General features: G+C 67.1%; 1 protein-coding gene across 4 annotated transcripts in view; it reads left to right on the top strand.

Annotated features, from left to right (window-relative positions):
• Positions 1-20,260, top strand: part of LOC129514700 (phosphofurin acidic cluster sorting protein 2) — a 55,457-nt gene extending 35,197 nt beyond the window's left edge. For 2 of the 4 annotated variants that reach the window (XM_055333434.1, XM_055333436.1), the window contains exons 5-24: positions 1,331-1,493; positions 2,023-2,096; positions 2,362-2,442; positions 3,497-3,556; positions 5,995-6,152; positions 7,834-7,924; positions 8,185-8,259; positions 8,885-9,027; positions 9,885-10,017; positions 10,261-10,365; positions 10,509-10,615; positions 11,008-11,162; positions 11,499-11,609; positions 11,915-12,023; positions 15,870-15,912; positions 17,147-17,189; positions 17,303-17,438; positions 18,152-18,378; positions 18,606-18,719; positions 19,592-20,260. In XM_055333434.1, coding sequence (XP_055189409.1) covers positions 1,331-1,493; positions 2,023-2,096; positions 2,362-2,442; positions 3,497-3,556; positions 5,995-6,152; positions 7,834-7,924; positions 8,185-8,259; positions 8,885-9,027; positions 9,885-10,017; positions 10,261-10,365; positions 10,509-10,615; positions 11,008-11,162; positions 11,499-11,609; positions 11,915-12,023; positions 15,870-15,912; positions 17,147-17,189; positions 17,303-17,438; positions 18,152-18,378; positions 18,606-18,719; positions 19,592-19,710 — 2,247 coding nt within the window. In that variant the 3' untranslated portion in view covers positions 19,711-20,260. Of the gene's footprint in view, positions 1-1,330; positions 1,494-2,022; positions 2,097-2,361; positions 2,443-3,496; positions 3,557-5,994; positions 6,153-7,833; positions 7,925-8,184; positions 8,260-8,884; positions 9,028-9,884; positions 10,018-10,260; positions 10,366-10,508; positions 10,616-11,007; positions 11,163-11,498; positions 11,610-11,914; positions 12,024-15,869; positions 15,913-17,146; positions 17,190-17,302; positions 17,439-18,151; positions 18,379-18,605; positions 18,720-19,591 lie in introns of those variants that run through there. The other 2 variants (XM_055333435.1, XM_055333437.1) reach the window with 2 other exon arrangements.
• Positions 20,261-21,973: the final 1,713 nt, after the last annotated feature.

The raw sequence follows: 21,973 nt of genomic DNA, 5'->3' as shown, positions 1-21,973 counted from the left end.
CCGACGGCCGGTGTGGCCGGGCTCTGCGATGGTGCCCCCTGGCCTGGGGTGGGTCTGGAGGGTGTCCCCGCAGGTGCCTCCGCCCCTGGCTGGTCCCTCCGGGATGTCCACATCCCCTTCCGTGGGCGCTGACCCTGGCCAGGGGGTGGCCCGGGTGGGCAGCACACGCTTGCCGTGGGTCGGGGGTGGTGTGGATGCTCCCTGGTCAGGAGACGAGGGCAGCTCATGAAGACGGAACCGCTGAGGACCTGGCATCCTGACATGTGGGTGGCATGGGGCTGGGGAGGAGGAGCCTTGACAGGGCCTTTGGGAGCGTAGGGTGGGCCTGGGCAGAAGGGCGGCCAAGGCCATCGGTGTGCTTTGTGCTTCGGGGGCTTCACCGTCATGGGGCTGGATTCAGGGCCGTCGAGGGACGCGGAGCCACGCTGGTGCTCACTGGGCGCAGGGCAGGGGATGTGGAGCCAGGGTGCCCCCCGCACCTCTCAGCCCTGCTCCCGGGACCCCCAGGCCCACAGCACCTGCTCCAGCCTGCAGGCCTCCTGTTTCCCCTCAGACCCTAACTGCCCCTGGACCAGTGTCCCCTCAGGAAGGTGGCACAGGTGTGCAGGGTGCAGGGACGGAGACCGTGGCAGCGTCCCCGTCCCTCCACCTCCACACACGCACGGCCCCAGGGGTGCATCTGGACGCTGGCTCACCTTCCCTGTCTGGCTTCTAAGAGGGTATTACCGTCTTAGCGGGTGTCACTAGCTTTCTCAAAAGTTTATTTTTGTGCTCCACTGAAGAGTTGGCACCTGAAACTAAAAACAATATGGCCCATGAAATCCCAACATCTGTACTTGCTCACGTGAGCCCAGAGGCTCCAGCCTGCAGGGGCATCGTCGGTGCGTGGGGGTGCGCAGGGGCACGGGCCGCGCGCGGTCCCTGGCCTGCCTGAATCTCTCACGACTGGAATGGCTCCAAGGACTCCCCGCCTGGGGGGGCCGGCCGGGTGGGTGTTGGCTCTGCCACACGAGACCCCCAGCCCGTGCTGGTGGCCGGTCCTGCTTGGTACCCCACGGACAGAGGTCCCTGGACGCGGATCCCAGAGGTTGGTGGCCCATAGGCACAGCCTCACACACCGTGCTCCTGCCACAGCCTCTGGACAGGTGGGCTCGGACCCTCCCGTCTTTGACAGCCTTCAGTCCCTGGTGGCTGAGCCTGGCGCCGACCCCCAGAGTCTTGTCCCCCTGTCATCCTCCAGCCCCACGGCCAGGTCTCCCGCCCGCCACGTGCCCCTGCTGGGGGCCAGCCCTGTGCCAGGGCACCTTCTAGAGCTGAGGCCTGCCCGCAGGTGATGCAGCACCCCTCTGAGGGCGGCCAGGTGCTGAGCCTCTGCAGCAGCATCAAGGAGGCCTCGGTCAAGGTGGCCGAGATCTGGATCTTCTCCCTCTCCAGCCAGCCCATAGACCATGAGGACAGCGCCATGCAGGCGGGGCCCAAGGCCAAGTCCACAGGTGGGTGCCGCTGCTCGTGGCCTCTACTTAGCTGCCTCTCGCTACCTCCTGGCCCCCATCCTGCTGGGTTTGAGGAGCTGGCGAGCGGCTGAGAGGGCCCACGGGTTTCCCTCTGGGCTCCAAGCTCACAGGCGGCCTCGTGCGTGCCCTGGGAGCCTGGGCTGCGGGTGTGCGAGCTCAGCCGTAGGCAGCAGGTCACGGGTTGGTTGCAGTGCCTTCCAAGGTCTGGGCACAGGTCCTGGCATGACTGTTGCCACCGTCACGTGGGGGGCCCCTGTCCCCCTGGAGTGTGGGAGAGCACACAGGGGACCCAGTTGGGCGTGAGATCCAGGCAGAAGCATCTGGGGTCCATCGGGCACCGTGGGAGTGCAGAAGCGTAGCCCTGCCGCCGCCCTGAAGTCGGCCTGCCGGGGCTGCGCACAGCTCCCTGCGTGCCCCGGGGCCCGTCCTCTGGCCACCGCCTCGTTGCTAGAACACCAGTCCAGTCGGAACCTCGCGGTACTCCCCCTTCCGTTTGCTCATTCCATAGATAACTACTCCGAGGAGGAGTACGAGAGCTTCTCCTCTGAGCAGGAGGCCAGTGATGATGCCGTACAAGGGCAGGTAACCTGGGGTCTGGCGCGCAGGACCGCGCGGCCAGGTGGGAGATGCCGCCCTCGGGGCTCCCGGCAGCTGCGCAGCCCCCAGCGGACGGCCGGGGACCCTCCTGAGCTGCCGGCAGGAGCGGGGCACCCGGGCGGGGAGGTGGGGGCTGGGAGCTCGGCCCCTGAACGCGTGTGGGCAGACTCCTCCCGGCCCCGGGGCCCTGCTGTGCGCCCTAGGTGCTCTGGGGGTGCCGTCCGCCAGCTTCTGTGGCTTGTCTCCCCAGGACTTGGACGAGGAGGATTTCGATGTGGGGAAGCCCAAGAAGCAGCGGCGATCGATAGTAAGAACGGCGTCCATGACCAGGGTCGGTGGAAACTGGTTTTACTAACACTGGGGAAGGGTGGAGGTGGGGGGCCGGGGCCCTGGGCCGGGGGGGCGGGCACTGGGTGTCCCAAGACTAGGTGTCGGGAATGGGGCGGCCGGCCCAGGGCCCCCAGGGCCCGGCTCTGCTGGCTTCCCTGAGGCCCCGCCTCTTAGATGGGGCGCGGAGGCAGGCGGGCCGCGAGGCGCTGGCCACAGTCAGTGGGAGCTTCCCTGGGGGGTCCCCGTGCTCGTCCCCGAGGGCAGCTCCACGCGCAGAGCTGGGCAGGCTGTCCCACTCCCGCCCGTGCCAGACGAGCCCTGTGCGAGGCCAGGCCCTCGTGTCCGGTCAGCGTCTGGCTCACCCGGCACGGGCCCCCGGGTTTGGCGGGGCTATCGGGTTTCTCCTCCAGGAGAGCTCCAGGCAGAGGCCTTAGCCCGTCACAGGACGCCCACCACTGGGCTCCCGGCCTGCGCCATGGGGCGGGGGGCGTGGGGCACAAGCCCACCCCCAGGACCCCCTGGCAGCTGCCCTGGCAGAGCTGGGACGCCGAGGCCTGGTCCTGATACAGCAGGTGGAACGTGGCAGTGCCTGCGGCAGCCTCGGTTCCAGGGCCTGATGCCTGCGGGGGGGAGCATAGGACTCCCGTGGGGTCTCACGGACACACACCCCTGCCGAGGGTGGCTGAGGGCAGTTGCCTCCCTCAGGGGCCAGAGCTCAGCCTCGGAGGCCCAGGCAGCACGGGGCGCGGACGGAGCTCGGGCTCTCTGCGGAGCCCTTGCCGCCCCCGCCCACCCCCTGCCCACCCGGAGTCCCGCTGGGGTGAGGGGTGCCTCGGGAAGGGCCGGCCGCCCCCCGGGTCCCATTGGCTGGCTCTGGGACTGTGCTCTGCCTTGGGCCTGTCCCCAAGCCCAGCGCCGGTTGAGGTCAGCGCTGCCGGCCGCCGAGAGCCGGGCTCATGCGCGCCCTGATGCCGTGCCCCCCCGCCCGCCCGCCGCCGCGACCTCCTGGGGAAGCCGCCCCCCTGGGGTTCTGATTCTGTCCTGCTTGTCTCCAGCAACAAAACTTCAAGCAGAAGGTCGTGGCGTTGCTGCGGAGGTTCAAAGTGTCCGACGAGGTGAGTGACCCCGCCTGGACCCCCAGGCCTGCAGCGACCCTGAGCCCGGGGTGTGGCGGCATATGGGCGGCGTATGGGTGGCGTCCTGGCTCTGCTGCTCCGCCGCGGCCCCGGGCCCCATTGTCCTTGTCGCCAGAGCAGGCGGGTGGTGGCCGTCCCCAGGCGCCCTGCAGGCTGAGCGGAGCCACCTGCGTGTCTCTCAGATCACGACTCCGCCAACAGACCGGGAGGGAGGCTGGATGTCGTTCGGTGGTGTGACCACGAGTTCCATGTTTCTTGTGGGTTCTCGGTCGATGGCACCGTAGGGCAGCGTTCGGCTCTTGGCAGACAGGCGCCTCTGCGTGCCCATCGCCCCACGCACGGCCTCTGCCGTCGGCACCTGCGTCAGGGGGGCTCCTGCCCTGAGCTGTTGTCTCCCCTCCAGATTTGCTTTGATGGGTCTGTAGACCTTTTATTTTTATTTTATTTTTTATTCTTTATTTTTTTTTAAAGATTTTACTTATTTATTCATGAGAGACCCAGAGAGATAGAGACAGAGAGGCAGAGACACAGGCAGAGAGAGAAGCAGGCTCCATGCAGGGAGCCCGACGCGGGGCTCGATCCCGGGTCCCCAGGATGAAGCCCTGGCTGAAGGCGGCGCTAAAGCGCCGAGCCACCCGGGCTGCCCTGCAGACCTTTTATAACCTGAAGAAAAATGCCTTGGTTTTCCTTCCAACACGGGCAGAGGAGAATACTGTGCGGGTTCTGCCCCCCCGGGAGAGGCGGCGTGTAAGCGTCCGAGTGTCCCCGCCGCATGCGGTTGTGGCGGCCACTCGACCTCACGCTCATGCCCTCGGGCACGGGGCTGTCTCTCGGGAGCAGCAGCAGGTGGGCCGCCCTCCTCAGACGCCCGCGCCACCGTCAGGCCCGTCTGAGCCTCGGTTTCCCCAGCTCGATCTGCAGGTCGTTCCGCGGGCCCGGCAGATCCCCAGCTGCCTCCTTCTCACCAGCCAGTCCTCAAGCTCGCGGAGAAAAGCAGGGGACCCGCAGGAAACACAACGGCCTTGAAAAAGAACGAAGTAGAAAGGCCGCCGCTCCCCCGTTCAGGCGCTCTCGAGGACGTCCAGTTAGTAAGACCGTAGGGCAGAACGAAACCCCTCTGCGTGGCCAGTCACCAGCAGGGACGTCAGCACCGTCCACCGGGGGAGGGGAGGCTCTCCGGCGAACGGTGACGGCACAGCCAGACCTCACACGCCACAGGGTGCGGGCGGGCCCCTGCCTCGCCCCACGACAAGCATCAGCTCCAAGTGGATCGAAGCCCCAGCGTAAGCGCTTACCTTATGGAACTCTCAGGAGGGTGATGCGGCCCGCCGTGCCGTGTGGCTTCGATCGGACGCCGGAAGCACAGGCGGCCCGAGCGAGCACCGGTGAGCCGGAAACGTGAAGACGTAGAAACTTCTGTGCTCCGAACCACGGCCGGGAAGAGGAAGTGACCGTCGGGCAGAAGGTGTTCGTGCTTGTGGCTCCCGGTGAGGGACCAGCGCCCGCACGACAGGAGGCACGCTCACCACCCCGAAGAGAGACGACCCCGATGAGAAATCAGTCGTCCCGCCCAGCAGTTGGTCAAAGGCTCTCACTAGACGTTTTCTCTGAAAAAGAGCCTGGATGGTCCCAAGACCCTGAGAAGATACGGGCAAGCTCACGAGACCCAGAAGGGTAGCCGTGACCCCACAGGGCAGGAGGCCGCCGATGGGGGGGCCGGTCAGAGCTCGTGCTGTTGGCCGGAGAAAACTTGGAGGCCGGCCTGGCCGCTCCTCGCAGCGTTAACTGCGCCCGCCCAGCAGTTACAGCAGTCCTGGGCAAGGTCCAAGGAGTCGCTCCGAGACTCAGGGACAAACGGGCACAGGAGCTTTGTCCACGGCCCAAATCCCCCGTCCAGGCCGGGGCAAGGCCTGGGCCACGTCCAGGGCGGCCGGGCGGGCTGTGCGAGGACGGTGCTGGGGCAGACCGCACGTCGCGGTGGGAGGAGCCCCTCACAGAGGCCGCCCGCTGTGTGACTCCCTTTCTGTGATGTTCTGGAGGCGGCCAGCGCAGGGGGGCGCAGGGCGGCGGAAGGCGGTGCAGTGGTTGGGAGGGGACAGCGAGAGGGCTGGGGACGCCCTGCAGAGGGAGGCATTTCGAGTCGTGGTGGCAGTGGTGGCCTGTCCCAGGTGGCGCTCACTGCCCTGCACTGCTGCTGTGCGTTTCTCTGTTGAAGCACAAGTCACGAGGGGAAGGATGTCTGTGCCGTGCCCAGTGCCTGGTGACCAGAGGTCCCAAAGGTCACCCCAGCGTCTAGCAGGACTAGGCTGGTGGCACGTGCTGGAGAGAGGGTGCTTGGGGGCTCCGTGTGCCCCTCCCGTCTGTCCTGCCAGGGGGACCCCACCAGGGCAGTCCTCACACGTCTGACCTCACTGTAGGTCCTGGATTCAGAGCAGGACCCTGCAGAGCATGTCCCGGAGGCGGAGGAGGATCTGGACCTTTTGTATGACACGCTGGACATGGAGAACCCCAGCGACAGTGGCCCTGACTTGGAGGACGATGACAGTGTCCTCAGCACCCCCAAGCCAAAGCTCAGGTGAGCACACCTGCCGCCTCTGTCTGCCACCCGGCCCCAGGCCCCAGCAGGCAAGCCCTTGGCCATTCGACGCGTTGCAGGGGGCCACAGCGGAGTGTGCACTTGGGAACATGGGGTCACAGCAGAGCCTGCTGTGGGGACATGGGCTCTGGCTCAGGGAGGGCAGGGAGGCACGCATCCTAGCAGGCTGCCCGGGTCCGCGGTGTTTGTAGAGGGAGAGATGTAGCAAAGTGACAGGGTCATGCCTGCATTCTGGAAAGATCTCTCTGGAATCCACTGGGAGCATGATGACAGGAGGCCAGTTAGGAGGCATCGGGGTCGTCCCTGCAAGGGGCCGTGGTGTCCGAGATGGAGGGGCGAGAGCTCCGTCCAGGGACAGTGGTCCGGGGTCTTCCCGGGGAGACAGGGTGCTGGGAACCGCAGGGCATCCCTGTCGCACACTGGGAGGAGCGTGTGTGCAGTGCTGGCACCCGTCCCCGAGGAGCAGGAGAGCGCAGAAGCGCATGTGACCCCAGCCCAGGACGAACGGGAGGCCCCAGTTTTGGGGGAGCCCCTGTGGGGTGAGGGGACGCTTGGCCCACCTATGGTTTCCAAGTGGGGGCCATTTGGAGTCCAGAAGATCCTTGGCGTTCTAGTTCTGTTTTTTATGTGTTTTTTTTTTAAAGATGTTATTTATTTCTTTGAGAGAGAGAAAGAGCACGCGCACTCACGAGCAGGGGGAGGGGCAGAGAGAGGGGAAGAAGCCGACTCCCCGCGGGGGAGCCCATGGGGCTCGGTCCCAGGACCCCGGGATCGTGACCTGAGCTGCAGGCAGATTCTTCACCCACTGGGCGACCCAGGCGCCCTTTAACTTTTTGACATAAGTCAGCGAGACAGAGACGCACACGCGGGAGGTGGGCTCTCTGTGGTTGCTGAGCCTCCAGCCTGACCCGCACCGGTGGTTGGGGCCGCCGCCGTGGTGGACAGGCGGGTGGTGTCCGTGGGCTGTGCTCTAGCTGTCAGCCACCGGCAGGGCCAGCGAGGCCGTCCAGGCGCTTGGGGCTTTGCCGCCTTCCCCCGAACGGCTATCGCAGGCCACCTCCCGCGTGTGGCCCTTGCTGCTGGCCGCACCTGCAGAGCAGGCTCCTGGCCAGCTGGTGCCCACAGCCCTGCGGGTGAGCGTGGCCGTCTCAGGCCGTGGTCCTTCTGCCCTCGCACGTCCCTGAGTGGCCTTGTCAGACTGCACGAGCCCTGCCCACCCTCTCTGTGAGGCTCCGTCCCTCCACCTCTGCCCGTTGTCTGCTGGGGACGGGGCATCCGGCCAGGCTGGCCTGGGTTCACTGGGTCCGGCTCATGTGCCCCTGTTGCCCTGTTGCGTGTGCTCTCGTGTTCCCGGAGCTGCCTTGGGTCCCGAGGTTCCCGACCACATGTCCTCCTGCAGGACCGCCGGGTGGAGCTACCACCCTCTGCCGCCGGCTGCCCTGTGCAGGGCGAGGCCAGGAGCGGGGGGCTTTCAGGATGCGGGTCCTCTCCAGTGGGCTGAGCTGGGAGCTGAGAAGGGCTGCTTTTTGCTCGGTGCTCGTGGCCCCCCGGGGCTGCCTCTCCCCAGCTCCGTGTGGCCGCCGGCTCCCACGAGCACTGTGGCCCGGCCTTCGCTGCGGGGAGGCTCTGGAGAGTGACGTCTCTACGTCCCCACACCCAGGCCCTACTTCGAGGGGCTGTCACACTCCAGCTCGCAGACGGAGATCGGGAGCATCCACAGCGTCCGGAGCCACAAGGAGCCTCCGAGTCCGGTAAGCAGACCGGACCCCACAGCCGCCCTCCCCTGGGACCTCAGGCAAGGGGTGGTCTGCCCGTCTCTCTGGGTCGCTCAGGTGCTGCTGAGCACACGCTCCGTGACCCAGGTCCAAAGCTGTCACAGGCTGACCCTGAGCCTGCGGTCTGAGAAAGCCCGACCCATCTTCCCAGGCTGCCCCCAAGCCCAGATCCCCTGCCCCAGGTGAGCCAGCCGCCCACCCCCGAACACATCCTGATTCCCGCCTTGTCCACACAGGCCGACGTGCCCGAGAAGACTCGGGCCCTGGGAGGCAGGCAGCCAAGCGACAGCGTCTCTGACACGGTGACCCATGTGAGCACGAGGGACACATTCATTTGTTCAAGCACAGAGCAAACTTACACGGTGATTTGGGGGGCAGGCCACACCCCTTGACGTGTGGGTCCTTAGCTCACACCTCCCAGGATCTGAGCAAGAACCACAATCAGGACCCCCCCCCAGGTTCACCCCAACCCCAAGGGGACAGTCAGGGCCCCCCTGGGCTCACCCCCACCCCAGGGGACGGTCAGGGCCCCCCTGGGCTCACCCCTACCCTGAGGGAAGGTCAGGGCCCCCCTGGGCTCACCCCCCACCCTGAGGGAAGGTCAGGGCCCCCCTGGGCTCACCCAAGCTCTGGGAGGATGGTGGGCATCCCCCTGCTTTGCTGTCCAGCCCTATGAACACTGATTGGCTCCTGTTCCCCTCGTGAGGACCACAGGGCAGGTTTTGGGGAGATTCGGGGCAGTTTGGTGCTGGGCTCCCGTGGCAGCAAGGCCTGCAGCCCTGTGGTAGGAGGTGGAGTCAGCTCGGTGCCACCCGCAGAGCTGTCGGCCACAGCACCTGAACACCCCCAAACCAGGGCTCCTCGGGCAGGGGCTGTGGCCTGGGGAGGGGCCTGTGGGCTGCGCACCCCCAGCGGGCCCCCTTCTCTGCCTCTCAGAGCACGCCCACCCCCGGGGAGCAGCCTGCACAGCCCGAGGAGAGCCCCGAGGTGGAGACCTCCGCTCTGGATGTGTTCACCGAGAAGCTGCCGCCCAGCGGGCGGATCACCAAGACGGAGTCCCTCGTCATCCCATCCACCAGGTGACAGGATGCCCTGGGGAGGCTGTTGGCCAGTGTGGGGGCCATGGTCCCGTCTGAGCAGAAACACCTAGAAGCTCGAAGATTTCTGGGCTCACCCCGGAGGTCCCCCGGGACCCCCACCCCTGTTTGTAGCCAGCCGCCAGCAGGCCTTCTAGGGCCGAGGTGTGGCCCCTGCTGTCATCCCACACGTCCCGGGACCTGACGCCTTTCGCGGAGCCCACGGGGTGGCTCCGGGGACAGGTGTGGTCAAGCGCAGCAGGGCCCAGGCGGTGGCGCTGGGTCCGACACGGGCTTTGTGGGGCCAGGCCCCTGCCCCCCACGCGCTCATCCAAGAGGTGGGGGTCTGAGTTGCAGTGACCCATGCAGCCTCCCAGGGAGGACATCCACGGGGTCTGTCCCGCCCCACTGCGTCTCGCTCGGTCTGGGGTCACCTGAGCCCCTCCCGGGATGTGCTCCCTGGCTGGCTCTTCTTCACCTCCTTTGGGCACCTGGCCACACTCCCAGGCAGCCCTGTGCCGCCGTGCGGGCCACCCCTCCCTGCCACAGTGGGCCACGTGCTGCCACTGCAGCCAGGACGTCCGTTCCTGCCCGAGCCCTGTCGGGCTTCTGCAGGGGGGCCGGGCCCTGGAGGGACAGCGGAGCTGCTGCGGCTGCGCGCCCTCCCTCTGGGGCTGTGGTTCCAGCAGCCGGCCCTCACGTGTTTTATCAGGCCATACGCGCGTGCGCCGAGGGTGGGCGTCACCCAGCTCAGCCCTCGGCCCCCCAGAGGCGCCCACGCTGCCTGCCACCTGCCCCACCACCGCGTGTGTGGAGCAGGGAGCCCGAGGGGCTGTCCCAGCCTGTCCTGCGCCTCACAGGTCCGAGGGGAAGCAGGCTGGCCGCCGCGGCCGGAGCACGTCCCTGAAGGAGCGGCAGCCAGCGCGGCCGCAGAACGAGCGGGCCAACAGTCTGGACAACGAGCGCTGCCCGGACACGAGGAGCCAGCTGCAGGTGCGCGCCCCAGGAGAGCGTGTGGGCGGAGGCCGCGGTGGCCCAGGACCAGCCCGGTGCTGGGCCCGGCGCCTCGTGGCTGGGACGGCCCCTCGGCCTTCAGCCCAGTGACCTCTGCCTGAAGCAAAGCTGAGTTCCCGAGCCAGCACTCCCGGGCGGCCGCTGGGGTGCGGGGGCCTCGGCGGGGCGGGTGAGGGGCTGCGGCAGGCCCCCCTCCAGGGTGGATGGGCCCTGTGTCTGCAGATCCCCAGGAAGACCGTGTATGACCAGCTGAACCACATCCTCATCTCTGATGACCAGCTCCCTGAAAACATCATTCTCGTCAACACCTCCGACTGGCAGGGGCAGGTGGGCAGGGGCGGGTGGGCAGGGGCCAGGTGTCCCCCCGCAGCGGGGAGGTGGCGGGCATCCTCCGCACTGGCTGGGGGGAGCGGGGAGCGCCGGGCCTTGCGGGGCTGCTTGGAGCCCTGAGGCTCGCTGCGCCCTCGCAGTTCCTGTCGGAAGTCCTGCAGAGGCACACCCTCCCCGTGGTGTGCACGTGCTCCGCAGCTGACGTCCAGGCGGCCTTCAGCACCATCGTCTCGAGGATACAGAGATAGTGAGTCCAGCGGCCACGGCGTCCGTCGGGGCCCCTACACCCCGGCCTTGCCTGCGGTTCTGTCCCGGGCCCCGACAGGCTCCCCACAGCCAGGTCTTCTGTCCAGATCTGGGCAGTGGCAGGACTTCTGCAGCGAGGGGGCCTTGCTGGGTGAGGCCCGGCGCCCCTCCAGGGCTCCCGCTGTCTGGGGTGGAGGACCCGGGCGTTGGCGGTCCTCTTGGGGTCGTGAGCGGCTGCAGCAGCTGCTGCCCGAGTGTGGCACTGGGGGCACAGCGCTCGCCTCGTCCCAGCACAGTGCCCATGGCCGCAGGGCCTGCTCGGGCCGGCGGGGGGTCCTGGCAGCAAGGACGGCTCCCTGACGCACCCGTCCCTCTCTGTCCGCCCTTGGACAGCTGCAACTGCAACTCCCAGCCCCCGACCCCCGTGAAGATCGCCGTGGCGGGAGCTCAGCATTACCTCAGCGCCGTCCTGCGGCTCTTCGTGGAACAGCTGTCCCACAAGACCCCCGACTGGCTGGGCTACATGCGCTTCCTCATCATCCCGCTGGGTGAGGGGCTCGGACAGGACGCGCCGGCCTGCGCTCCGTTGTCAGGCTGACTCGATGCCGCTGTCGGGAACAGAGCGGGGTGGCTGTGCGTTCCCCAGCCCCGTGGGACACGACCCTTCGTTCGTTGGCTTACACGATTGGTTCTATTATGAAATTGGTAAACGGCCATCTCTCGGAAAGCGCGGAGTCCCGGGGGGCTCACCGGCCCCCAGGCACCGACTGTGGCCTGCAGGACGCACCTGGGCCCCGAGGCGCCCCCGTCCACCAGGAGCGGGGAGGGGCTTCGAGGGGGCGCAGGGCGAGCCTGCCGCCTGACGCGCCCCCCTCGGCTCGCAGGCTCCCACCCCGTGGCCAGGTACCTGGGCTCCGTGGACTACCGCTACAACAACTTTTTCCAAGACCTGGCCTGGAGAGACCTCTTCAACAAGCTGGAGGCCCAGAGCGCCGGTGAGGCCTGAGGCCGGCCGGCCGGGTGGGGCTGCCCTGGCATCCGTGCCGCCACGCCTCCCCGAGGAGAAGCAGGGCCTCAGCCGGGTGCTCCCCTCGGGCCGCCATGGGCCTCGGAGCCAGCTGGCCAGTGGGCCTGGGCGAGGGCTCCCAGGGATTTGGAGAAGCCTTGCTGCTTGTGCCCGGGACCCCCTGAGGATAGAGGGCAGGGGGCCCCCGGCAGTGCCGCTGCTCCCGGGCTGGGTACTGGGTGGCCTGGGGGCAGCGTTTACACCCCATGGACCCTGCCCGGCCTTCTCCTGCAGTGCAGGACACGCCGGACATCGTGTCGAGGATCACACAGTACATCGCAGGTGCCAACTGTGCCCACCAGCTGCCCATTGCGGAGGCCATGCTGACCTACAAGCAGAAGAGGTACCTCCCCGGGCGCTGGGCAGGGCAGGGCGTGGGGGAGGGAGGGGGCCCCAGCTCCGTGGCACGGACGCAGGCAGCACGGCGGCGGCTCCTCGGGACAGCGTCAGGGACGGACCTGGCTGGCCGGGGGACGGAGCCCAAGCTGGGCTGGGGGGAATGCCCTGAGCGGGCCCGGCAGTCCCAGGTCCTTGTGAATTAGCAGAAGAGGAATTAGAAGGAGCTGGTCAGGTTTCCTCTATCTCGTATGTCGGGATTCCCTGTAATAAAGGTCAAAAGAACAGCTGTCACACGGCCCCGTCCTCGCGGTGAGCTGCTCACGCGAGCGCAGGCCCCGGCTCCTTCAACACCTGGGCTTCCCGGCCCGGGGACAAGCTCGCGCCCCGCCGCGGGCAGGACAGTCGAGGCCGGGCAGAGGTCTGGCTGCCAGGCCGGCGCGGGGGCGGGGGGGTGGCCGAGGGGGGACAGGCCGGCTCTGCAGCCGGTCAGACGAGGCCACGCGTCTCGGCCCCCGCCCGCGGCACGCTCTGAGGCTGTCCCGGGGTGGGAGACAGGGAGTGCGGTTGAAGCCCCAGCTCACCGCGCCGGGCTGTCCGGAGCGAGGGCTGTGGCGGCCGATCCCACGCCTGCAGCTGCGTCCTGCTCCTCAGCGCTTAGTAACGTGTCTGTGTTTTCTCTTTTGGTGGCTTTCTGAAAAGGAAAAAGAACTTTCATTTTGACTTTACCCTCAGGTACCGCTGTCCGTGGGTCTGCGCCCCTGTCCCCAGGCTGGTCTTTAGGGCTGTTTAGCAGTGCGGGCAGGTGGGGTGCATCACTCTCCCGGCCGCCTGCCTCTCGTGGGCTCAGCAGGGGCGACGCCCGTCAGGCAGGCCCCCCCCCAGCCAGGACTTTGCTCTCCGCCCCCCACCCAAGTGGAAGGAGCGCAAAGCGCCGTGGCCTGGACGTCAGAGCGGGCAGGCGGTCCTCCGTCCGTGCCAGTCCAGAGGTTGAGGTGAACAGGTGGCCACGTTAGCCTCTCCGTGAGTGCCTGTTTCCAAAGCCCTGGGCACCACCACCTCTTACAGCAGAAGCAGGCGCTTGGGGTCTCCCCACACGCCTCTGACCACCGACGCCACCCTGGCCGCGTGTGGGCTTTTGTCCCGGCTCGTGGTATTTGCTGACCGACTCAAGGACAGCGTGGGTGCTGGTCCTACGCATGGGGGTGTGTAGGCAGAAGGGTGGGGAGCCCGCCCAGATGGCACACACAGCCTGGCTCCGGCCCTGCGCCCGGGGCTGCGGAGAGGACAGAGCAGCACAGAGGGTTTCCCGGCTTTGCAGCTCAATTGGACACACGGCCAGACCGCTAAGACCCCCACGTGCAGTGAAGGGCTTTTCACCCCCAGGGCAGCTTTACCCCTGAAAGCCTGGGTGTTGGGAGCCATAGTCCGGGGCACCCCCAGAGCTGCCCCTTCAGTTGGGGTCCCCTTTCCCGTCCTGGGTCCTGCCCACTGGGCACCCTGGCTCTTGGGCTTCTCCGTCCAGGGGAGTGCATCCAGGACAGGGTCCCTGGGCCCCGGGCAGCCTCCTTGCTGGACCCTGGGACAGACAGGGCGGGCGGGAGGGTCCGAGTTCTCTGTTGTCCTGCTAAACAAGCCTCTGTGAGCTAGAGAAAGACCAGCCGAGGTGTGCCCGTCCACTGCTCGAGCTGCCGGGGACCTGCAGAAGCCCGCAGCCTGCTTCGCTGCCTGGCCACGGCCTCTCGTCTCTCCCATGGCTGGCTCCTCGGCCTCAGGCCCGGGCTTCAGGGGGCCCTGGCCCTGGCCCTGCCTCTGCGTCACAGTGGTGACACCGGCACCTGCAGTGGGGTCTCCAGACACGCTGGGTGGAGCCCCATGGACGCCCAGCGTGCTGGCCACCCTAGAGCCCAGGACCAGGAGGTCAGCGGGTAGCCTTTGATGTGACAGAAAACAGGGGCCGGGAGACTCGGGACAGGGTGGGCAGTGGACATGGCCCTCGGGGCCCCACGGCCTCCTGCCCCCGTGGAGCACCCAGCTCCCGGCGGGACCTCAGACCCACCTGCTGTGTACAACCCAACAGCAGCCCGGGGGCGCGACGCCCCCGGCGCCGCTCAGCTCCGCGCTCCCAGTGTCCCTGCCCCCGCGTGGTCTCCTGAGCCAGACCCAGGGCCCCCTCGGAGCCACGCGTTGGAGCCTAGGAGTGCCGGCCTCTGTCCCGCCCAGAACATGCGTGTTCCCTCTGCGTCCCGGGGGCAGGTGGAGAGGTCTCAGTGGCGAGCCGGTGTCACCCCTGTCACGCTGGGCGCGTGTCGAGTGCTGAACGCTGTCTGCATGGCTCAGAGGCTCAGCTTGGCTTCTCAGAGTCCAGCAACGTCCCTGTGTGATGGCGCGTCCTGGCGGCCCTCCAGGCCTTCGTCTGTCTCTCTGCGTGCTGTTCGTGGGAGGGTCCCGGGACCCCCGGGCTTGGAGCCTCCCGCGCGCTGGGCTGGGGACCCCATGAGGACCTCGCATGCGAAAGCCGGCCCAGGCACAGGGTTCGAATTCTGTGTTATCTGTGGATAAACTCTGTTCCCCTCAGGTCAGAGCCTGGGGATGTGGCCCCGTTCAGTGGGACAGCCCAGATCTGTAGGTTCTTTTATCCAAAGACACTTGCCAGGTCTTTGGAGGTGTGATGGGCGGTGCCGAGGAGAGGCCATGGGTGGTGCCACAGGGCGAGGGCGGCACCTCCCGCTGGGACCAGCCTTGGGCTGGGTGTGCGTTCCGGGCTGGCCTCTGCACACACTTCATGGGCGGCGCTGGCCAGGTGCCGGCCTCTGTGCCCACAAGGGCAGGGCCGGGGGTGCTGCTGAGGCTTCTCCCCGAAGGGCCCGTGCCTGGGGGACCGTTCCAGCCAGCACGTGGGCACAGCACAGCCAGTGCATAGCCACCTGCGGAAGATTTGCTCTCCGACGCCGAGCTCTGATGTTCGGGGGCGTGAGACAGAAGAAGCAGAGCTGGGAGGATGGAGGTGCCTCCTCCATTCTCTGAGGTTACAGGAGGCCCAGGACTGGCCCTGCCCTGGGGAATTTCCCAAGGCCCGGAGACACTGTGGTGCCCGGGCCCAGCCCACCCCGGGGGAGCCACTCAGGCCACAGCCTGGGCCCCAAGGTGGAGACCAGTCATTGCACAGCCAGCTGCAGAGGTGAGCTGCAGGACTGGCCCTGGCCTGGACCGCTGCTGCCACGTCCCCCGCTCCCCGACGGCCCTCTGCCCGGGGATGGGTGGTGATCAGCGGCCCCGGGGAGGCCAGGGCCCTGCCCGAAGATGTGGGGCGCCAAGTCCAGACAGAACCTGCACCGCAGCCTGGCCTCCTACAGAGGCACGGCCCCAAAGCCTCGGTCTCCGCTCCAGGCTGCTCTGGGAGGGCACTGTGTCCGAGCGCAGCGTGTGCACCCCATCCCTGAGGCCAGAACCCCGGGAATTGCCCAACCTGTCTGTCTAGTTGGCACGGACTTTACCTAGACTGGGAGAAAGCCTCTACACCCTGGCTTTTGGCCGCTCCCAGTTGGTGGAGGAAGGCCAGACTGTCCCCTGGGGGGTCCTGGGGCACACGCGGCAAGCTGCCGTCTTGGGGCTGAGCAGAAGCATGGGCCTGCAGAGTTAGCAGAAGGGCAGTCGGGCCCAGACATCGGCGCCTGGGATGGAGAAGCAGATCCCCCCAAGAAGCTGGGCTCCTGCAGAGCTGAGAGCTGACCGAGGGTCAGAGGCCTGGGCCAGGCACTGCGGGGACGGCGTGGGCCTGGCAGGGGCGGAGCGGGCCCTGGTGCTGCCTGCCTCGGGCGGGGAGAGGTAACTCTGTGTCTCTTGTTCTCAGCCCTGACGAAGAATCCTCTCAAAAGTTCATCCCGTTCGTAGGGGTGAGTACTTCCTGGGTGGGGCTCCTGCCAAACTGTCTCATACTGCCCGGTTTTGCATTAACCTGATGTGTTCTAGAAGCTCCTTCACCAGTGTGAGTTGAGGACTCCTTAAATCTCCCCCATCTGAAATCTCGTTTCCTTCCCGCGTTGAGGGCTGGGCCCGAGGACATCACTGCCCCCAGCTCCGCTCCCCTGCAGGCGAGGGCTCGGTGCTCCGAGCTCAGCTCATCCTGGGCACACGGCCCGAGTCAGACTGTGGGCACTCGGCTGTGGGCGGGCGCCTGGGCCAGCAGGGTCCCAGGACAGGTCACAGAGGGCTGCTTCTGTCCGCGAGGAGCTCCGCACCCCCTCCACCCCGCCAGCCTGCTCAGCAGGGAGTGGGCTTTGTAAATCGGGAGGTTTGCGTGTCTCCCACTGCTGGGGATCAGCAGCGGCTCAGCAGCGGCTCCGGGCCGGGCCGGGCCACGGCCGCAGGTGTTCACAGCCGGGTCCCTCCCTGCGGGGCCTCCAGCCGCGGCACCTGCTGCGGGAGCCGTGGGCAGTCTGGCAGAGGGGGCCAGCGGGCAGAGCAGGACGTCCATGCGGCCGTTTACCCTGGCCAGGCGTCAGGGCAGCTAGTGGCCCTCCTGGGAACCAGGTAGTCCGGGGCAGCCCGTCTCGGGGAATCTTCTGTGACGACAGGAGGGTCCTGGCCCGTTAGATGCAGAGGCCCCAAACCCTGTCACATGACTGAGGCTGACAATCAATTAGCCTTAGTTTCACCTAGTCCCCATGCAGGTCAGCCCCCATGGGGTCTGGAGCAGCAGGCACCTCACCGGGCAGGGGTCCCTCACACCAGTGCCCTGACCCCACCGACATCTGGGCCAGGCCAGCCACGGGCTCATGGTTTGTTGAGGGCTGGAGTGTGGGCCTTGCGCCCCGGCCCGGGTGTGCAGGATGACCAGGGAGGGTGCCGCAGCTCCACAGGGTCACTAGCACGGCCACGGCACTGGGAAGGTCCTGTGGCACGGTCCATGCCGTGGCCGACCGTGCAGGCGGTAGCCAGCGGGGGCTCAGCTCCGCTCCGACGACAGGAAGAACTGGGACGGTGCTGCAGCGTCCCGAGCTCCCTGGGAGGGTGGGGCGAGCCAGGTGGCCCACGGCGGGAGGACCGCGCCCGGCCTGTGGGGCCCCAGCACTCGGGGGCAGCGCTGGCCAGGGCCACGCTGCCAGCCAGCGTCCCGTTGCCTTCCAGGTGGTGAAGGTTGGAATAGTGGAACCGTCCTCAGCCACGTCAGGTAACCCGGTTCTCCCTGCCCTCGGGGGGCCCTGGCAACTCCTCCCTAGCCCCCCGGGCTGCTCTGCGGACAGAGGCCTGCGGAGCTCAGCCCTGCTCAACTCCCTCCCAAAGGTGACTCTGACGACGCGGCCCCCTCGGGCTCCAGCATGCTCTCATCCACCCCACCGTCCACGTCTCCCGCGGCCAAGGAGGCCTCACCCACGCCGCCTTCCTCCCCGTCAGTGAGCGGGGGCCTGTCCTCCCCCAGGTAAAGGTGGCCGCACAAGGCAGGCGCCCCACCCCCTCCTGACGCAGCAGGGCCCCGGGTTAGAGGACGCGGAGAGTTCACGGCCGCCGGCCGCACCTCCCCGACGCCAGCAAGCCCAGAGCCTGGCCGGAGGGGGCTCAGAACGGCCTTGGGGAAGACACGGGCTTGCTGGGATGAGGTGCCCCCTGGGTGAGGGTGGCATGGGCCCTGCTGGCTTGCGAGACTTGGGAGAGGGCCAGGTCCTGGCCTGGTGTGGCCCCCTCGGCCCCCCGGCCCTGGTGGCACTAGGGACGAAACCACACAGGAGTAAAGCTGGGGGGTGCTCTGCACGCAGATGGGGTGTAGGGGGAAGCGGCAGGAGCCGGAGGTGGGGTGGGGTCGGCAGGGCGCGGGCTCATGGGGCTGCCCCCGAGTCCCGTGGGGACCACACCTCAGATGGGGCTGGTTGACCTTGGCCCCCCAGGCTCCAAGGAGTGGCTTGAGGGAGCAGGCGGGGGGCAGTCCCGGGCGCTCCTGGGGGATCTCAGCATCGCGACCGTGCCCACCCACAGGCACAGACTGGGCTGTCCCCGGAGGCCGGGGCTCCCGTGTGCTGGTCAGCTGCCGCAGGCGGTTCGCCGGCGTTGAGCAGCACGGGCGCCAGCTGGCACCTTCTCCCGCCGTGCCAGCCCCCGAGCGAGGACGGAGGAGTGAGGCCCCCTCTGCTTTCGCAGCCAGGGCGTCGGCGCTGAGCTGATGGGGCTGCAGGTGGATTACTGGACGGCAGCCCCGCCTGCAGACAGGAAGAGAGAGGTGGAGAAGAAGGACCTGCCTGCCACCAAAAACACGCTCAAGTGCACCTTCCGGTCTCTCCAGGTCAGCAGGCTGCCCAGCAGTGGCGAGGCCGCGGCCACGCCCACCATGTCCATGACCGTGGTCACGAAGGAGAAGAACAAGAAGGGTGAGGTGGGGGCGGTGGGCTGGCTGTCGGGGTAACGGGAAGGGCGGCCACACAGGCCCCGAGGTCACCACGGGTCAGGGCGCCGCTCCTGACCGTGGCCACAGGCAGTGAGCAGAGGCCGCCTGGGTCGGCGGGAGGGCTGGCGGCCGTGGTCACGGTGGGGGGGGGGCTCAGGACGGCAGGGCTGCGAGGGCTGTGGCTGAGCCCTGCAGCCCTTTCCTTCCCAGTGATGTTTCTGCCCAAGAAAACTAAGGACAAGGACGTGGAGTCCAAGAGCCAGTGCATCGAGGGCATCAGCCGCCTCATCTGCACAGCCAAGCACCAGCAGAACATGCTGAGGGGTGAGCACCTCGGGGGGGCTCCCGGGACTCCTGGGAGGTCACCTGTCCAGATGTGCTTCCTTCAGCGGGGGGCCGTGGGGAGCTGGGTCCCTGACCCCAGTCCCCGGTGCTTCTGTCTAAAGTACGAAAGGAAACCAGAGGAAGCTGGAGCGCTTTTCAGAATTCCCCTCTGGGAACACTTATGCTTTGCTACAAAATGCACATTTGTAGTCGAAGCTCCGAACCTGCGTGGATAAAGCACTCGTACCAGAGGGACAGCTTTTTAATTTCTGAGAAATGATTTCTCAATCTTTCTCATTCTTTTTTTTTTTTTTTTTTAAGATTCTATTTATTTATTCATGGGGGACACAAAGGGAGAGAGGCAGAGACACAGGCAGAGAGAGAAGCAGGCTCCCTGCAGGGACCCTGATGTGGGGACTCGAACCCGGGACCCCAGGATCACATCGAGCCAAAGGCAGGCGTTCAACCGCTGAGCCACCCAGGCGTCCCTCTTTTCCATTCTTTTAAGATTGATTTGTATATCTCAGATTTTTTATAGAAGATATTTTACAACCAATTAACTCAGAACATGGAGCCCCAAACACTTGTCTTCGTGAGTTTGAGCCTGGTGACCACTGCAGTCAAGAACCGCTCCACCTTCCTCTGTTGTTTTTCTGGTTTAAGTGGAGGGTGTCTGAACGCAGTCGCCAGGCCCCTGCTGGGGTGGAGGGGCTGTGGACGAGCAGGTCCCCGGAGGCCGGGAGAAGCCGGCCGGCACCGGTGGACTGCCACCGGGTGTCTCCCAGGAGCCCGGGGCCCCGGGGGTGCTGGGCTCCTCCAGCCCGGTCCTGGGGCCTGGTGGGCAGGCGGGTCAGGCGGTCTTGTCCTCGCAGTCCTCATCGACGGCGTGGAGTGGAACGACGTCAAGTTCTTCCAGCTGGCGGCCCAGTGGTCCTCCCACGTCAAGCACTTCCCCATCTGCATCTTCGGACACTCCAAGTCCACCTGCTAGCCCTGCCCCGAAGCCCTGGACGGCGAGCGCCAGGAGGGCCCAGCTGCTTTTCTGTTAACATTTCAGTTTACCACAGAGACCCTTACAAACAAAGAGAAACAGTCTTAAGTATGAATGTGCTCGCGACCTGGAAACTCCTGGGGAGGCTCCCGCCCTCGGAGCCCGCTAACTGCTCTGCTCATTAACCAGACGTGCCGGCGGGGTGGGAGGTCAGGCGGACAGTGCTGAGCTCTGAGGATCACGAAAGGTGTGTTTCGGCCTCAGGACCTCCCGAGCCCCCCAGCAAGAAGGGTCCTCACCTTCGCGTCCTGTCCTTCCTGAAAGCCAGGACTCTGCGTCCTCAGGGAGCTGGGGTCAGGCGGGGTCCGCACAGATCCACGGGCTGCCGGAGGCTGGGGGCCGGCCTCCTGTTGGGGGCGCCCCGAGCAGACCAGGGAGGCCGGCAGCCAGGCTGGGCCCAGCCGCCCACCAGCCGGGAGATGCCCCAGCACCGCCCACTCGTGGTTCCCAATAAACTCCAGCCTCGCGGGGCAGCGGAGGTTTTATAGTAGCAGATATTTTTAATGCTTTTAAATACATGTTATAATGTAGCTGCCAAACAGACACTGCTCTTCTGACGTCCCAGCGGCCCCCCGGGGCTGGGGAGAGCCAGCCAGCGCTGCCCCCGCGTCCCGGCCCTCCACCCCCTCACCCCGGGCCGCCCGCCCTCCGCTGCTCCTGAGCCCGCACTACGCCTCCTCCCTTCCTCCGCCAGTTGTCCCCGCCCCAGACTTAGCAAGCACAGCGGCCCGCAGCCGGCCCAGCGCACTCGGCCTCCGCCGTCCACCTGCTGCCTGGGCGGCCCGACCGCAGGCGCCAGGCGCGGAGGGACCCTGGAGAGGCAGGGAGCTCTCACCTCTTGGGGCCCAGCTCCCTAGAGCGAGGTTTTGGGTGTGGATCCCACCCTGGGTGGCGCGTCACCCCCGCCTTGCAGCAGGAGACAGTCCAGCCCAGTCCCGCTGCTCCCCCCACAAGCACGTACCCCCACTCTGCACAGAAAGAGCCCACCAGTTCCCATCCTTTGGCAGGTGTGGCCCCGGGACCCGAAGCCCACCCAGGGGGCCACCCAGGCTGCGCCCAGAGCACCGTGCCCAGTGCAGGGCAGGCTGCGGCCGCTCCCATTCTTCCAGAGGACAGGTCTGACCCCGGGGCAGTGAGAGACGACCCGCTTTCTCACCTGTGACCCACCTGTGTACTTCCGTCCCCAAGGCGATTCAGGGTCGGAGGGTCCTGGCCGGACCTCCTGTATGGCCCTGCCTCAGGGATGCCTGTGGGCAGAGGCCCTTCCCCATGAGGGTCTGGACTCCTCCCCTGACCGCAGCTGGGCCAGAACCCGGCTTGGAAGGACGGGGTTGGGAGTTGGGACAAGGCGGCTGAGCCCCCACGCCGCAGGAGCCCGTGTGGTGTCCACCCACAGCCGCCCTCAGGAGCAGGCCCTGGGACCCCGAGCCTCCCGGCCCTGTCCCCGCTGCTCCTCAGGGTTTCTTCCCAAAGAGTCATACTCAGCAGGGAGGAGGGACGGGAGGCTCCTGAGTCCGCTTTCCAGCAGCAGGACTGACTATGGAAGGGACCAAGGGGGCAGCACCCGCCGTGGGCTGCGTGCTCCTGGGTCCACCTCCCCCGCACCCACCTCCCGTCCACTTCCATGGCTACGTCCTACCTGCGGGGGGGACGCACAGCACCTCCACCCGGCCCCGGGGCCGCCAGAGCCCAGCTGCAGTCTGTCCTGTTCCCAAGTGCCACGGGGCCCACCCGCCACACTGTCCCAGGCCCAGGAGCTGGCGCACACAGCCTCAGACCCCTGTGCCTCGGCCTCCCCAATGGCTAAACAGGGACAGTCACGTTTCCCCTGCCTACCTCATGGAACTGTTCTGAGGATCCATGTAAAAGCACTTTGTCCCTCCGAGGAAGATGACGCAGACGTGAAAGCCATCTGTGCTGAGCCGGTGCCGCCACCAGCACGTGGGGGGTGGGGGCTGAGGGTCCTTGGGGGAAGCCGCCCCTGGGGGTGAGGGTTCCCAGCCCGCTGGGCGACCAGATGAACTAGGGCTCGCAGGTCGTGCCCCCCATCACCACGGGGCAGGGCCCCTGCCGCCTCCCATGTCGCCCCCTGGGCCAGGGCCTCCTGGGGTGTGCGGGCCCGTGTCCTGAGTCCGTGTCGGGGCCCAGCCCCGGGAGTGGCCGAGGATGCCGAGGATGGCCGAGGATGGCCCTGCTGCGCCGT

The sequence above is a fragment of the Nyctereutes procyonoides genome, unplaced genomic scaffold (assembly GCF_905146905.1).
Source record: "Nyctereutes procyonoides isolate TBG_1078 unplaced genomic scaffold, NYPRO_anot_genome, whole genome shotgun sequence".
NCBI lineage: Eukaryota > Metazoa > Chordata > Mammalia > Carnivora > Canidae > Nyctereutes > Nyctereutes procyonoides.
The sequence above is the reverse complement of the archived record's forward strand: the minus strand, read 5'-3'. Positions and strand labels throughout refer to the sequence as shown.